Source organism: Corythoichthys intestinalis, chromosome 14 (genome assembly GCF_030265065.1).
Source record: "Corythoichthys intestinalis isolate RoL2023-P3 chromosome 14, ASM3026506v1, whole genome shotgun sequence".
In the NCBI taxonomy this organism is placed as follows: domain Eukaryota; kingdom Metazoa; phylum Chordata; class Actinopteri; order Syngnathiformes; family Syngnathidae; genus Corythoichthys; species Corythoichthys intestinalis.
This window is the reverse complement of record NC_080408.1, coordinates 39140704-39156633: the sequence shown is the minus strand read 5'-3', so window position 1 is coordinate 39156633 and position 15930 is coordinate 39140704. Positions and strand designations below refer to the sequence as shown.

The window sequence follows — 15930 nt, the reverse complement described above, 5'->3', positions numbered from 1 at the left end:
GGGCAGGTTGACCCCAGATTGACCTATAAAAGAATTGTAAATATCTCAAAAATGATAGCAGCACAAACTATTGACATCATTTTTATATAAATTTGCGTCTGATAGGAGGCCAACTTCACGGAGGTCTGAAGTGCCCCTGTTCCCATTTAAGTCCAGAGCATGGCAATCGGCGAATCCTTTTTTTTTTAAGTGAGAATGAGATGATGTTGTTTTCCCAGGTATGGTAAATAATAATGCTGCTTTTTGTGTTTGTGTTTGTTTCCATGTATTGTATCCTTACTTACACACAGTATGATTAAATTCGAAGTATTGCGAACTTTACTGGTTGCATATTGGCTTGTTGACCAAAACAAATACTGAACAAAGATGGTAGCAACACTTGGCCCCTGAGGGTTACATTTGGCCCCTTATTGGCCCCTGTTTCAGAAAAATCCTTGAACTGATACTGGCCAAAAGCTTAATAATATGGCGCATTGGTACTGCCTTCTTTGCATGTACAACTATATAGGTGATTACTTGCAGGTAAACAACATTGCTATCGCAATAGGCTAGGAAATTTGGGGTGTTTCCGACATCACGAGCAACTATCTGAAATAACACTGGCATGTAAATATGGCCAGCTTCCTGGAATTATTGGGTTTTATTGACGTTTTCCCATATTAAACAGCAAAAAAATGAAATCCTGTCAATTTTTATATTCTTAAACAATATTATTTCTGCTGGGAAGCACTTGATCAAAAAGATTACATTTTCTTTAATGCAGATAAATGGTGTAAATTGGCAGCAGCACAGAAATATTTCAAAGCCTTTGCTATGTGCGCACAATAGATGGAGCTATACGCCTGTTTAAGCTTGCAAGTAAACTCTTCCTGCCAGAAGAGGTTTACACGCACTTTACATACCATATTCTTTGCACTATGTGTATCGTAAGATTTTATTAATTTATTAAGGGATGTGATATATATATATATATATATATATATATTTTTTTTTTTTTTTTTTTTTGATAGTTCCATGCTTTGTGTGTGTTTGTGACTTAAGCAGTTCTTCCACTAGGTGAAGCACTGTACTCTTTCCTACAAAAGAATAATGGAACACTGCCTACTGTGCACTTTTCTAAAATCTTCTGGTTGTGTTCCATACTGTCAAAGTTCACGAGCTGAAATTGCAATAAAACGCTGGCCGACACTTATCCACTACAGCTATCCTGCGTAGTGAATGTTTGCTGGGTAAAGAAAATATTTTTGAGATCATGAAGGAGTTCAGCTGTGATGTTGATGACATCTGATATTTAAAACACATTGTTTTTGTGATGATTATGAAACACATTTATATTCAGTGGATATAGACAGTAAAATACCAACTTTTCTTCCCTATGTTCACCATCTGTTTCCCGTCTAACCACAGACCATTTATTTAGCTATCTAGTTGGGTCTGAATGTTTATATTATCGCAGCTGCCCATTTTAGCTGATAATTAGCTAGGTCTGAATGTTTACTATTTGGTTCCTATTTATGCATATACAGTAACTAGTGGCATAGTTTGTTTCCATTAGTGCCGAAGCCGGCTTCGGCAGGTCACTCGTTGGGCTCGAATGTTTCCCATTCACATAGTAATAATAACTACTTTAATGGTTTCTGAATGGGAGGATAAGCGGAATGGAAGATAAATGAGTGTTTACTAAAAATTTTCCTTTATTTTCCTCATACTGGGTTTTCAGTTGTAGTGTAACCAAAAAAAATACATTTACAAGAAGCAAAATGCGCAAAGGCAAATCTCACAATATGTCCCGGAAATCACTTAATACGGCCTCTTTCGGTCTGAATGGTTAATATAACTCTTTTCGGGTAGCCGCTTATTTATGAAGATAATGAACTATCACCAAATGTCTTGTTCCTTTCGTATAGCTGCATATTTATTCATCAAATTACCAATGCAGTCCTTTGGTTGGATGAGAAAAATTACTATCAGGTTATATTCTTAAAGCAGTTCTTTTCAGCAGTTAACTGTTATGTCTGAACATTCACTCTCTGTTTCCTATCTTACGTCATCCCGCTTTACCAGTTGACCAGTTGGGTCTGATTGTATGCTATCAGGTTCCCTTCTGAGAGTAGCCCCTTCTTGCAGATAAGTATAGAAGTTTTACGCTGTTTGGTCTGGACATTTGGATTGTTTCCATATTCACAGCAACCCTTATAACTCATTGGATGCCACTGACGGCAATAGACGTCCAATCCATTTTGAATGGGAGGGCTTTCTATGATGATTCACTGCAAGCCCTTCTTAGTAAAATGGATTTGACATCTATCGCGGTCAATGACAAGAAAAGCGTTTAACCAGCAAACACATTAGCTGTCTTTTTTATTATTTTTTTATTTGTATTTTTTAAACATAAAATCCTGGTATTTTAACAATTGTTTACTCTCAGTATATGCTGTATGCATCAGTGTCATCAGACCTAAGTGCTGGAAGCTTTGCTTTGTTCGCAGGTGCAGTGTTTGTGAAAGGTTGGGCTGGCATGGAGAGAATGTGCAAGGAGTGGCGTGCACCAGCTCACGACTGCACAGTGTTTTTGTTGTTTCAAGTAATTGATGTGCCTCATCAGGACAAATTAGTGATGTTCTGTGGTAGTTGTTTGAATTTTATCAATAAGGGCTCTTGCCATCAATGCTGCCTTTGTGGCGACGGTTCCACAATCCTCTTCTTTCATCTATCTCATTTGGCTCACTGAAATACATGATTGCGTGTACTGGACAAGCTTTTCTGGCAGACTTAACCGTTTTTAAGACCAAAGTAGAGTGTTGGGAGGAAGTTCTCGAGTTTGTTGAAAGGAAATGCATGACAGATTAGCATCCCTCCCTTAGAGCTGGCTACTTCCCCTTGTCAAACTTATATTTTTGCTGTTGTCAGCACTCTGGGGTCAAGTGAAATTAAAGATCATGATCTGTAAGCACGTGGTCACATACTGTCGAGAAAAAAAATACTTTGCTTGGATCTAAACTAATACTTCTAAATAAGTATTTAAAAAATTGATAGCCTGTTAGGACACTAATTTACCGTCAATTTTAGCGATTGGAAGTGCAGTGCAAAACTGTGTATACAGTGGGGAGAACAAGTATTCGATACACTGCCAATAGGAAAACCCATTGACAGTGTATCAAATACTTGTTCTCCCCACTGTATATGTACAGTACATATCCTAGTTTATACAATGTGGAAAACAAACATAATAAGAAATGGCTACTCACAACTGGGGAAATATTTAGATTGTGTATACAGTGGAAACTCAAAAGTCAAACATTTTAGTTCAGTGAAATTGGCTGTTCTAATGCCCAAACTATTTCCACCCCAAGAAAAAAATGCAATATTGCAGCCTCAAACTACTGCTGTATAAAAAGACATAACCTTAAGTAACTTTTTTGCATTCCTAATGGTCTTACACATACAACCACAGCAAAAAAGCAAAATTACTTACTGAATGAAGATTCCTGACAGACACAATGGAGAGAAAATGAAAAGGACTTTGCAGAACTCTTCTGTCACTTGGCATTTCATAATTATTGAAGTAGTGTAATTTCAGTAAGTACTCCTCATGTTGCACTGTACGATTCATATGACAGCAATTAATTTCAACAGATAAGTAACTTGCTATAGGTTTGTTGGTCTGATATTTATGTACCCATGATCACGATTTCACATTTAAAAGGAAGAATAACCTTTCTCACTGATCTGAATCCTCAAGAGATTGGTGAACATCATGACGTTGCTTTGAACTCCCACATTTCAGTTTGTCCATGTTTTTAATTGTGTGGATTCCAAAAGAACAGCACAACACAGCTGTTTGCTTCACATGCAGTTCCAGTGCTTACTGGAAAGCTTGCAGGGACCCTGCCAATCCTAAATCAAACCGGATCTAACGGGATCCAGACGGACAGGTCCAGATCCCAAAAGTTTATGATTCCAGATTAATGCGTTCCTGACTCACTAGAGCAAACCGTGCCAAATTTGTGTGTTGTTGTACTTGCGTTGGAAGTGAACAGGCGGAGTTGTGAGGCTGGTGTTGAGTTTCAAGGACCGTTTTCCAAGCCCCCTGAAGCCGGACACTTGAGGTTCACTAACCTTCACCACATATGGCTTAACTAGAGCCACTCCGTCATTGCAAAACTGTAAACATCTTTGTTTTTTTACTACTGTTTGTTCAGGGAAAGTTGCTCGAGGATGCTCACTCTGTGTACACAGAATGGTTTCAGCGCTGGGTTAAAAGACATTTTTGATCCGGGGCCAGGAACAAAGTGTTCCTCCCTCTTGCTCTCTCTCTTGCTCTCCCCGGCTGGCTACGGCGTGACGTCGCCTGGCGCTCAGCCTAGCAGGGTCAAGTTGATTCAAATGGGAGAGCTTGGTATGCTGGTCTTGCCTACACATGACAGGAACTCTGTTTTATGTGGATTTTTCCATGAGATCTGATTGCATCAGTTGCAATGAGCTGTGACCCAGCAAAAAAGAAAGAAAAAAAGAAAAGGCTTGGGAATAATGCTATGAATAACCTGTGTGTATTTGACATTAGAATATTTATTATTTTTCTTTAAAGAATGAAATCTCATTTTGTATGTACAACAAGGATGGGCTTACAGCCTACGGTGAATTTAAAAAAACGTATTTCATAGGTTTTTAAATTGTTTAAATAAAGGTATTTCTTGTTGTCTATTTGCTTACTATGCATTTTTCTGACCCATTTTAGTAGCTAACCACTTGGTCTTGAATTTTTGTGGCCATGTTTACAGCGATCCATTTAGGCAGCTACAGTAATTAGCTATCTGATAGTTCACTAACAAATAATCAGTTAATTAGTTGAGACTGAATATTTACTGTCTCCCTTCTTGCTGTAGTCTATTTAGGCATCTGAGTAATTGGGTTTAAATGTTTGTTTCCTTTTACATAGCTGCACGTTAAACTCATTTAGTGCCATTAATGGCGATAGATGTTTAATCCATTATAACTGGGAGGCATGGCAATGAATGATCATTTTTCTAATTGAGTCTGAGGCCAGGTTTAGACACAAACGGTCTGAAGCAAAAATTGTGTTTGTTGTTACTTTTATTCAGTGTTTAAACGATAGATTGGTATGGGGAAATCTAGGTGCACGCGGAGATGCAAAACTCCTTGAGATTTCGTTTTTCAGTGTAATATACGTACCCAATGTTTAGGTGGCAGCACCTCCAAAACTATTTCATCTCTGCTCTAAATTACGCAGTGTGATGAGTGTAATCAATTATTGACTTTACATCTGTAAGGCTTTTAACTGCTGCGAAGGCAAGTTTACCGTAAGCTTTTTACATGAAGCAATGTTATTGTTTTCATGAATTGACTTGCGATTGTGACGTCATCAGTATTTTCATTCTCTTCACTGGCAAACATATATTGGAGCATTACCGCCGCCTACTGTTCTGGAGTATTGAAGACAGATGCCACATAAACTCGGTTTTGTGTTTTCAACCATTTGACTACAATGACATGGTGAGTAGGGTTGGGCATTGTTTGAATTTGAACGGTTCCGGTTCTGATTCCACGTTTCGATTCTGGTTTCAAACAATTCTCGATTATGATTCTTTTAATAGGCAGGGTCAAAAAATTGCACTTTATATTAGTTTCTTAACTTCTAGATTATTTTTAAATTGTATGAACTTTCAATTAACTATAATTTCTCATAGGGCTATTTTTAACTTGTGTATAAATTTCAGTCCTTGAGCTTGAATAGGATGTTTCTTTACATAGGAGTGCACTTTCACAAAGATGTTTATTTTTCAAAAGCTCACGGAGAAAGCATTTACACATATTCTTTTGCTTATGTTTTAGAGTGTCTCATGCTGCTAGCATTTTTACATGTTATTGAGGTCCCACTAATGGGCTAACCTAGTGCAGAATATCAAACAAATAAAAAAAGCAACTAGTAAAACCCAGTCCAAATTAGCATCGGGTACAGTATAAATCACAAATGGTTTTTGTTGAGGAAAATGATCATACTATTCCATCCATCCATCATCTACCGCTTAATCCGGGTACGGATCGCAGGGGCAGCAGAAGGCAGACGTAATTTATTGTTTTACTTACCTGGCTCTGACTGGTTAGAGGATTGACGCAGCGTGTCAGATATGCGGCACTCAGCTATGCACTACTCAGCTACTACTATAGCTGTGTCGCAAATGTTGCACTGAGCTGACTGGTCATTTTTCTTTGTGAAGTTGAGCCAAACTTCGGATCGCCGCCACACCGTGTCCTTGATTGAAATCAACTTGCAATGGACAAACACACGCTTCATGTGGCTGCTTCTTGGTGGTGTTTGGCAGCTATTTTTTTCCCGATCGGTGGGCAGGGCACCGAAACATGGAATCGAAATTTAGAAATTCAAACGTTTCTGGGAGAATTGGAGTGTTAGTCCCAGATCCCATTGATGCTCGATGCCCAACCCTAATGGTGAGCGTTGTCAAGATTTCCACTGTGCAACAAGTTTTTAGATCTTTGTGATTTCAGGTCGTCAAAACGCAGTCTCCGTCTAAATGATATGGACATCTGGGGAAGTTTAGTACGTTTTCCCCGTTACCGGTGTCGCATGTTTTTGTACAGTGTTTTTCTTCTCAAAGTATGAAAAGATCTAGTTGTGCTTATTTACATTATTATTCCCTAATTCCCACTAATTTAGGCACAAAGTGAACTAGGTAATTGATTGTGCGTTTTCTATCTGCATGACTCAGTTGGACATCTCAGGCTTCGCATCTGATGGAGAGGCTGGTAACCTACTGACCACTGGCAGACTAAACAGTAAAAATCTTCAAGGCAGCAGTGACGGAGGTAACAAAAGGTCTGTCAGTGAATGGGTCCGAAGTGCCCATGCCATGCTACGGACACCTAAGAAACCACTTGACCGGCAGTCCAAGACCCCAGAAGACTCGGCAAAAAAAAAAAGGAAATTTCAAACGTAAGTTTTTATACTCTGTAAATCCATGCCAACAGGTGAAGTGTAATCAAATCCCGTGTGCACTGAGTGTGAGGCAATGCAGCTCTGGTTCAATAACGCTGAATCAAAAAGTATCCAGATCTATTCAAGCATGTTTGATGATATGCCTTTACAAAAAGGCACAAACATAATATGAGCGAGTGTGAAAGACATCAGGCTGATTACTTGGAGGTGATGTTTCTACATTTTGATAAAAGTGACACTTGCCTGAAGGTCACCAGCACAGTTAAAATCATTTCAATCTGTGGTTTGTCGTCTTCCTGAGAAGTTTCTTGAACTACAAAATGTAGCACATATCGCACTTCACCATCTCTGTGTGATTTTGTATTTGTGTGTATGCTGCACAGTGGAGGTCTTGCGGAGCGGCTGAATCGACTCCATTGCAGGCAAAGGTCAGCTGTGAGCTTCTGGAGGCACTGCTCCACCTCCAACAACCGGACAGAAATCGAAGGTATTGTTTGTCCCGTTAACAATAGAGCCTTTCATACAGTTTGCACAAAATTTGTAGCCTGGCTCTGCCAGACTATTCTCCCTGTATTTTTCAAACAGAGAGAAATAGTCTGGGACCCATCCCATTGACGGCCTTTTCGAGCAGATACAAAATCAATCGACAAATCAGATTCGTTTATTTGCGTGACGTGTTCTTCACGAGCAACGTCACTCTTGCGCGTCGAAAGTCGTCCCTTCAGCAACACAGACGGTGAACGGCAGAGCCGAGAATATGTTCCAATCCACGGTAAAATCAGTTTTAAATGACCAAAAACACATCGACACGAGTCACTGACAACAATCTGTCTCGCGCTAGCCATGTCGAATAAACTCCGCTCTCTTCATATGTTTACTTCCGCGCGCAAGTCCGTCATCCTGAAGTCGCCATTTTACTAACGTCACGTCTGCCCGTCGCTGATTGGTCCACTCCGCTGTCTGTATGCTGTGGCTTGCTCCGCCCTGGAAATTGTTTCCGTGGGAAGGGTGGCCAGACTCAATAGCTGGAACAGCGTTGAGTCTGGTGTACCAGGCTACAAAATTTGAGCTGTGAAGACATTACAGTACATAATCTAATATGTGTCACACTTATGGTCATCAAACTTTTTTTTTTTTTTGCCGAGAGGTCAAGCTAAGGCAAGGCAAGGCAAATTTATTTATATAGCACAATTCAACACAAGGCAATTCAAAGTGCTTTACATCACATGAAGATCATAAAAATCACATTTAAATCAATACAACATAAAAACCAAGACAAAAGATCACATTTAATCACAAATAGAATAAAAATAAATAAATAAAAATAAAACAAATAAAAATAAAATAAAAACTACTACTAATAATAATTGAAATCAGCAATGGAGATAAGCACAAGAGGAATAGAAAGCAGGTAGATTGAAGTATATAGCCAGTTATGGATATGCAGTGCTAAACAAAAGCGTTTTTAGCCCTGATTTAAAAGAGCTAACAGTTTGAGCATACTTCAGACGTTCAGGTAACTTGTTCCAGAGGTGAGGAGCATAATAACTAAATGCTGCCTTTCCCTGCTTTGTTCTTGTTCTTGGAACATGCAGAAGACCGGTTCCAGACGACCTTAGGGGTCTAGATGTCTCATAGGAATCTAACAAGTCAAGCATGTATTTTGGTCCAAGGCCATTAAGTGTTTTGTAGACGAGCAGTAGTATTTTATAGTAATGTAGTCCAGCTTCCTTGTACTTGTGAGGACTCTGGCTGCAGCATTCTGTACTAGCTGCAGCTTCCCGACTGATTTTTTATGAAGACCTGTAAATATACCGTTGCAATAGTCCAATCTGCTGAAAATGAATGCATGCATAAGTTTTTCCATGTCTTGTTGAGTCAGAAGCCCCTTAATTCTGGTTATATTTTTTAGGTGGTAATAAGCGGATTTAGTGACGGACTTTAGACGGCTATAAAATTTTAGGTCCGAATCAATAATTACGCCAAGGGTTCTGACTTGATTTGTAGCTGTAAGTGACATTGTGCTAAGTTGCCTGCTTATCTTTGACCTTTCCTTTTTTGGCCCAAAAATGATTGCCTCTGTCTTCTCCACATTTAACTGGAAAATTCTGGCACATCCATTCATTGATTTGATGAATGCATTTATTGAGGGAGACTAAGGGACTATAATCATGTGGGGACACAGAAATGTACAGTTGTGTGTCATCTGCATAGGCGTGATAGGAGATGTCATACTGTTCCATTATCTGAGCTAACGGAAGCATATAGACCCTACTCACATGACGTCACAACCACGCCCCCGCGCCATATTGTCCGTCAACTCGTCACTGTTGATGCGTTACCGCTACGTAAATTCCTCCTATTATGGCGTGTTTTTCTGCTCATTAACATTAATAATCAAAATGGTGAAGGCGTGTGTGGCGGTCGGTTGCAATAATAGAGAAGATAGACTGAGAGACTTGAAGTTCTACCGGATTCCAAGAGACCCGGAGTGGAGAGCGAGATGGGCTGCTGCAATTCGACGAGAAAACTGGGCTCCAAACGATTACCATAGATTATGTAGTAGTCATTTTATATACCTGGGAAGATGCATTTAATATATATTTAGAGGGTTTTGGGCTGACAACCACAATTAAGATCATTGCTAGGCTAATCGCCGACAACATACACTCAGACATTGTGAATGAACTACCTGAAAATGTATAATTATAAGGGAATAATAAGACAGTTGTCGTACAATTAATTTACAATTTCACTATTGAGGTCAAAAGCCAAAAAATAAATTTAACTAGGGACAATCTGGAGTAGTGCTATCGCACTTCATATTTATTATATAATATATATGTATGTAGCAGAGGTTGCGCTAGACTTTTTCCGTTGTCTGTCATTTTGACTGACAGTGTCATAAAAATCCGGTCATAATCTATTTTTACCCGTCACTTACATTTTTAAAAAGATAATAATGACATATTCAATAGTATTTAGTTTTCATTCATTTTTAATTCATATTCTGTCCGAACAAGCTTAACAAGAGGCAAACAGACAGCGGAGTGCACCAATCAGCGACGGGCAGACGTGCCGTTAGCAAAGCGACGAGGGCAGGACGAGGGACTTGCGCGCGGAAGTAAACATACGAGGAGAACGGAGTTTATTCAACATGGCTAGCGCGAGACAGACTGTTGTCAATGTCTCGTGTCGATGTGTTTTAGCTAATTTAAAACTGAATTTACCGCGGATTGGAACATATTCTCGGCTCTCCCGCCATCCGTGTTGTTGTAGAGACGACTTTCGGCGCGCAAGAGTGACGTTGCTCGTGAAGAACACGTCACGCAAATAAACAAATCTGATTTGTCGATTGATTTTGTACCTACTCAAGAGGCTGTGTCCCAGACTTTTCTCTCAGTGTTTGAAAAATACAGGGAGAACAGTCTGGCCGTGCCAGGCAAACACTCAGTTGCCTTGACATTTTTCCGAGTAAGGCCAACGACGTCATGCATCAAGAGAGACAATAGCTAATTAATATGCTCACTCGCCACCCTGTGGTCTGGGGTGTGAATTGCAACCTGTCAAAATGACGGACGGACTTCAGTTTTTTCCGTCACTAAAAAAACGGTCAACGACGGAAAATATTCGGTTAACGCGACCCCTGATGTAGTGAGAGTGCTATCGCTAAACCATATAAACATTAAAAGCCCTAGCTCCATTGACAAATGACATGAAATACATTGGACTTGACAGTGGATGTTAGCAAGAACAAAAGATTTTGAATTGAAAATTTCGTAACTCACCTTCGCGAGCACAAGATAGATTCCTGCCGAATTTTCGTGGACGAGGACCTGTTTCACCCAGCCAGCAACGAAGTATTTATAAGCCTCCAAGCTCTTAAAGTTTTTCAAACTTTCGTGAGAATAGGCTGATTTTGTGTGGACAAGATAGTTGTAAATATCAGGGTAGCAGATGTCAGGCAGAGACAGCGGAGACAGCGGGTCGAAAAACATCGATTTAGGCTTCAAATATGGAACTGGCGAATGGATAAACTGAAGCTTTTCCACATAACGCCTTTTATGCAACGCATCCAATGAGTTTACAGCGTCAGATAACACCGGGGCTTCCATGAATTGCTCTATAAATTGCACGACTAATTGAAACCATTGAGAATAGGGCTAAAAAAAATGACGGACAATATGGCGGCTGGATACAGCGACACGTCATTTTGTGACGTAGGTGAGTAGGGTCTATAGATGTTAAATAAGAGTGGTCCAAGAATTGACCTTTGAGGGACTCCACACGTGAATTTGGTTCGTTCTGACTGATAGTTTCCGATTGACACAAAGAAATCCCTATCATGTAAATAGGATGTGAACCACTGAAGAATAGTGTCAGTAAGCCCTACCCACTGTTCCAATCTGCTTAGCAGTATGTTGTGATCAACCGTGTCGAATGCGGCGCTGAGATCCAATAGTAACAGAACAGATGATTTGCCTGCATCGGTATTACGACAAATATCATTTAGGACTTTGATAAGCACGGTCTCGGTGCTGTGTTGTGGCCGAAATCCAGACTGAAATGAGAGCCCGAGCATGAGATGTTATAAGCCACCTTTGCCTTCTATACATAACACAACACTCACATGATAGAATAGCCACTGTATACAGTTTCACACAGAGACCTGGCATCCCCAATTAGGGAATTCAATGCTTCAGGAGGGTTGGCGGCGTCTCCTGTTTTATGCTTCAGTCAGAGCTAGGCTTTCTGATCATTCCTTTATCACACCATCCCACCTCCGTTTCAGCTTCTTATGCTGCTTACGATAGTCGGGATATTCGTGGCTCACCTTCACCCCGTCACCCTTCGTTTCTCTAAGTAACCTCCAGGTGGAACAGCGACGCTGAAAATACACTGCTTGGATGTTCTAAATTGTCTGATGTCAACATTTGCTTTCAACACAGCAGCATGGAAGAAGTGAGTGTCTAGTGTTAAAATTGACACGCCTGTCCTGGATTTTCACAAGTCCTTCCACATTGCCGCCATCCAAACTGTTTTGCTTCGGATAAATTCTCAACTCAACGTCATTCTCTGTTCATACTTTTCATGCAGGGCAGTTACATGGAAAAAAGGCTTTGACAGAAACAAACCATTGGTTCAACAGATTCCGCTTGCTAATCTCATGCTACATCTCACGACCCTGCGATTTGAGGCTCAAGTTGAGAACGGATTCTGTGTAAAAGGCAGATGAATGTTGGATACACAGTTACATCTTTGATGCTTCATATTTACAAAAGTCCTGTGTAAAAAGGACTATCATATACATTGAAGTTGTTGCGTTTTTCCTGGTTGTCTGTCCCTTGATTGAGTGAGAGTTCAAAAATACCATGAGAGTTCAAAAATACCAATCAACTATAGGCACTTGTGTAGCTCAGCCATGCTGTGGAAGAATGCTCTGAACTCTGAACTCACTATAAGTTACAGGAAATTGCCTACTATTTATTTTCCTTCTGTGGTATACCAAATTACCTCTCTGGTTGTCTACAAACGGTGACTTATAGTTGACAGTTGGTAGTGGAAAAACAAATGAGGCATACAATTGGTAGCTCAGATTTGTGTAACAGTACATGCACGATGTGCCGCAGCTTGTGAAATGTGTTAGACATGCATGTATCTTGTCCACTTCCAAAACGCAAGGATTTATGCTATACATTGAAATGTTTACACATTATGTCAAACGATTACTACATGATTATATTCTGAAATGTTAGACAATTTTAAAAAATGTTTACCCAGAAGTAACCATTTCCACTGTTTTCATATCAATTGCTTGTATTTTAACATTTCGGCCAGATATTGTATCACAAAAGCTATTGCCAATTGACACGTTTGACCTCATTTTTCTTTTTAGTGACCCAAATTTGGTAACGTCTCAGTCTCACTGCTTTTATCTAGAAGAATTTTGCTTGCAGATCAGTGATATCAGGGACGTGATGATGATGACTTCACGCTACTGCAAACTAAAACCACAACTAAACATATCAATTACATCACTGACAGTTTCTAGCGTAACTCATGTTGTGATCAATTTATGTTGGCTAGAAAATATCTTAACGAAACAGCTTAGTTAGCTTAAGTTCTCTGCGAGAACATTTTTTTCCTACAAATTGCTGTCAGTTGCATTATTCTGACAGGATTGCTATGTGGCATTTAAACCACAGGTCAGAAATCCAGCCCAGGTTTTGAAACATGTAATAATAGGTCTCTTGTTTACTCTTTGATATTGTTTAAAGATATCACACTAAAATACCTCCCTCTGGCCATGCTCAGTAAATCGGTAATACACACAAAGCCGCATTGTATTTAAACTGTCAAGCTGCCATTTCACAAGCAGGCGCAATCAACTTTGCACTCCAAAGCGTGCACCTTGCCAAGATACTTACTTTATTTGGCCGCTCAGAGGTATTATTTGATTGGCTCTTCTCTCAATCAACTAATGATAAAAAATGTGACTCACAATGGCATCTGAAGTACTGCATTTAAAAATGTGCTATTTCCAATCACCTGTTCTGTTCAGTGAATGATAGGATCAAAAAGTGAACAATTTACCCTGATCTCCTTTAGAGGGTTGACCCTGAGTGTACAAAAACTGCATATACTCAACATCTGTGTTGTTGTTGCTGTGCTCTCCAGCAGACAGGCCTGGTGTGCTGGTGTTGGAGGTGCTAGAAGTTCAGGAGGAGTGTGGCGCGCAACTGGTGCGCTGCCAGCACCGCCTGCCACCTGGTCACACCAACCCCCTCCTCAGAGAAAGCGCTCATGTATTAGTGATGCTCTGCAGGGAGACTGCAGCCCAACTCGGCCCGCAGCCTGCAGACATCATCCACATATCCCCACCCTGGTGAGCTTATAACTCTATATTTAAGGTTTCAAAATTTTTTACATTAGGCTTAATCTTCGAGTTAGCAGGGTTTCAATTTGTCGGAGTTGATTTAAACAAATTCCTTGCAGTTTGTTTGTTAGTTTCAGGGCTCCGGAGTGGCTAAGCTAGCGTGAGTCAATGGTACAATCTTAGCATGACAATAAAAAAACGGCATATGCTCGCATGAAAATCACTGACGACTCCTGCAATCAATAGTGTTGGCTATGTTTTCGGTATTAAGTTATTAAAACTTACCATTCCATGTCGATAATTGTAGTATTAACAGCAACATTTGTAATCCAACAGTTCTGCTAGGAGCAGGGCGGAGTGATATCACATTGTTTGTTTCACTGCTGATATTTTATGTCATAGCCAGAAGCAGGTAACCACAGTTTATGTTGTTCCTTGTTCTTCACCGGGAATTTGTGGAATCTTTCCTTTGCCCATTTTTTCTACAGTCTCTAAATGCACATTTCTCCATGTTGCCGTCCTTCAGTCAACTCGGCAGCTGCTTCGAGGAAGGTGGGAAGTTGGAGTTTCCAACCTCCGACCTGGAAATATATCATTGAAACATCACTCAAACTGGGAGGTCTTAGTTACAAAGTTGGGGGAAAAAAAGTACCCTGACGTCACTAGTTGCTTCAATCTGGCGTCACTTAACTAAATTGAGCTGCCTGGTCGAAAAGCAAACGGTCAATGGTAAAACTAAAGAAGGCAGTTTACAGTGTGTGCTATTTATCTCAGCTGTCGTTTTTCCTCCACTATTTCATCACTTATGAGAAGGCAAGTTTGCTGGAGGTCAGAATGTCTTTTGATAGCCAAAATAAAAAAACGTCGCGATCAGCCATCTTTGCTGTTTACTGTTTGCTTGGAACGCTATGAGATCGCTGTTACCATCCGAGTGGGATAAGTCCGACTTCCAACCTTCCTCAAATGCAGCATGAACACGAGTGGCCGAAGCATTCCTCTCTATTGTGGTCTCATTACGCATTTAAAAAAAAAAATCGTGCAGAATGAAATGAATTACGGCAGTTTGGTGTGACATTGGTTTGGCTGCATGGGTATTTTGAACAATGATCTGCATTTTGAATTTATTTGACTTAGATCTGTTAATATTTATTTGTATTGGCATGCTAAGATTGTACCCTTGACTCGCGCTAGCTTAGCCACTTCGGAGCCATGAAACTAACAAATACCTGACAAATTGCATGGATTTTGTTGAAATCAACTCCACCGACTAATTAAACCCCTGCTAACTCGAAGATTAAGCCTAATGTCAAAAATTCTGAACTTCCCTTTTTAATGCTTTGCCAAAGCCAACACAAACCTACACAAACCTAAAGTACACAGCATTCGGTTTGATTTCGGTTAAGGCATAATTTACACGGAGGGCTAATTTTGACTTAATGCCTATGTAGTATCAGATTTGTTTGAGGGTCTTGTTTTATCAAGTACAGTTCAAATTACCTAAGTCAATATATTTCAACGAGGTTAAGCATGTTTTTACCAAGTGTGTCCGATTAGTGCATTTGTGCAGCACTTTTATTTTGATTTATATCCAAAATGTTAAGGAAAAAAATCCTTGCACTCATACCTGCAGAAAAATAATCAGTAAAAAAAATGTCAGACTCATGCAAAGATTCCAATGGGTTCTAACACACTAAGTAATAAACATTTATGGCAGGTTGAAATGCTCAAAGGGTTTGAATAAAATACATAAAAACACATTATTTTAAGAGCACGACCGGCCATTTTCTACTATAGTGTACATAATGGGTGCTTGTTTCCATTTTGTTAAAAGGTTCTATAGTCCAGTAGTAGCATTCCAAAGGTGAAAGATCTCATTGGTAGAGTAGAAAATATGGCAATAGAAAATGCGCAAGTGTTAATGGCAACTGATATTGTATATCTATGTATATATTTGTGATGTCTGTCAAAGTATTGGGCTTACTTAACATGCAGATACCCTGTCTTTTGGAAGAAATGATGAGGTAATGTCAGTTTTTTTGTATTTGCCTGGCAGTAACAAGACCTTTGCCATAGTATT

The 15930-nt window shown here is 39.7% G+C and overlaps 1 protein-coding gene across 6 annotated transcripts in view; it reads left to right on the top strand.

Annotated features, from left to right (window-relative positions):
- Window positions 1–15930, top strand: part of spidr (scaffold protein involved in DNA repair) — a 75767-nt gene that overhangs the window by 14674 nt on the left and 45163 nt on the right. For 5 of the 6 annotated variants that reach the window (XM_057857745.1, XM_057857749.1, XM_057857747.1 and 2 more), the window contains exons 6-8: window positions 6750–6973; window positions 7360–7463; window positions 13655–13862. In XM_057857745.1, coding sequence (XP_057713728.1) covers window positions 6750–6973; window positions 7360–7463; window positions 13655–13862 — 536 coding nt within the window. The remainder of the gene's footprint in view (window positions 1–6749; window positions 6974–7359; window positions 7464–13654; window positions 13863–15930) is intronic. The other variant, XM_057857746.1, reaches the window with a different exon arrangement.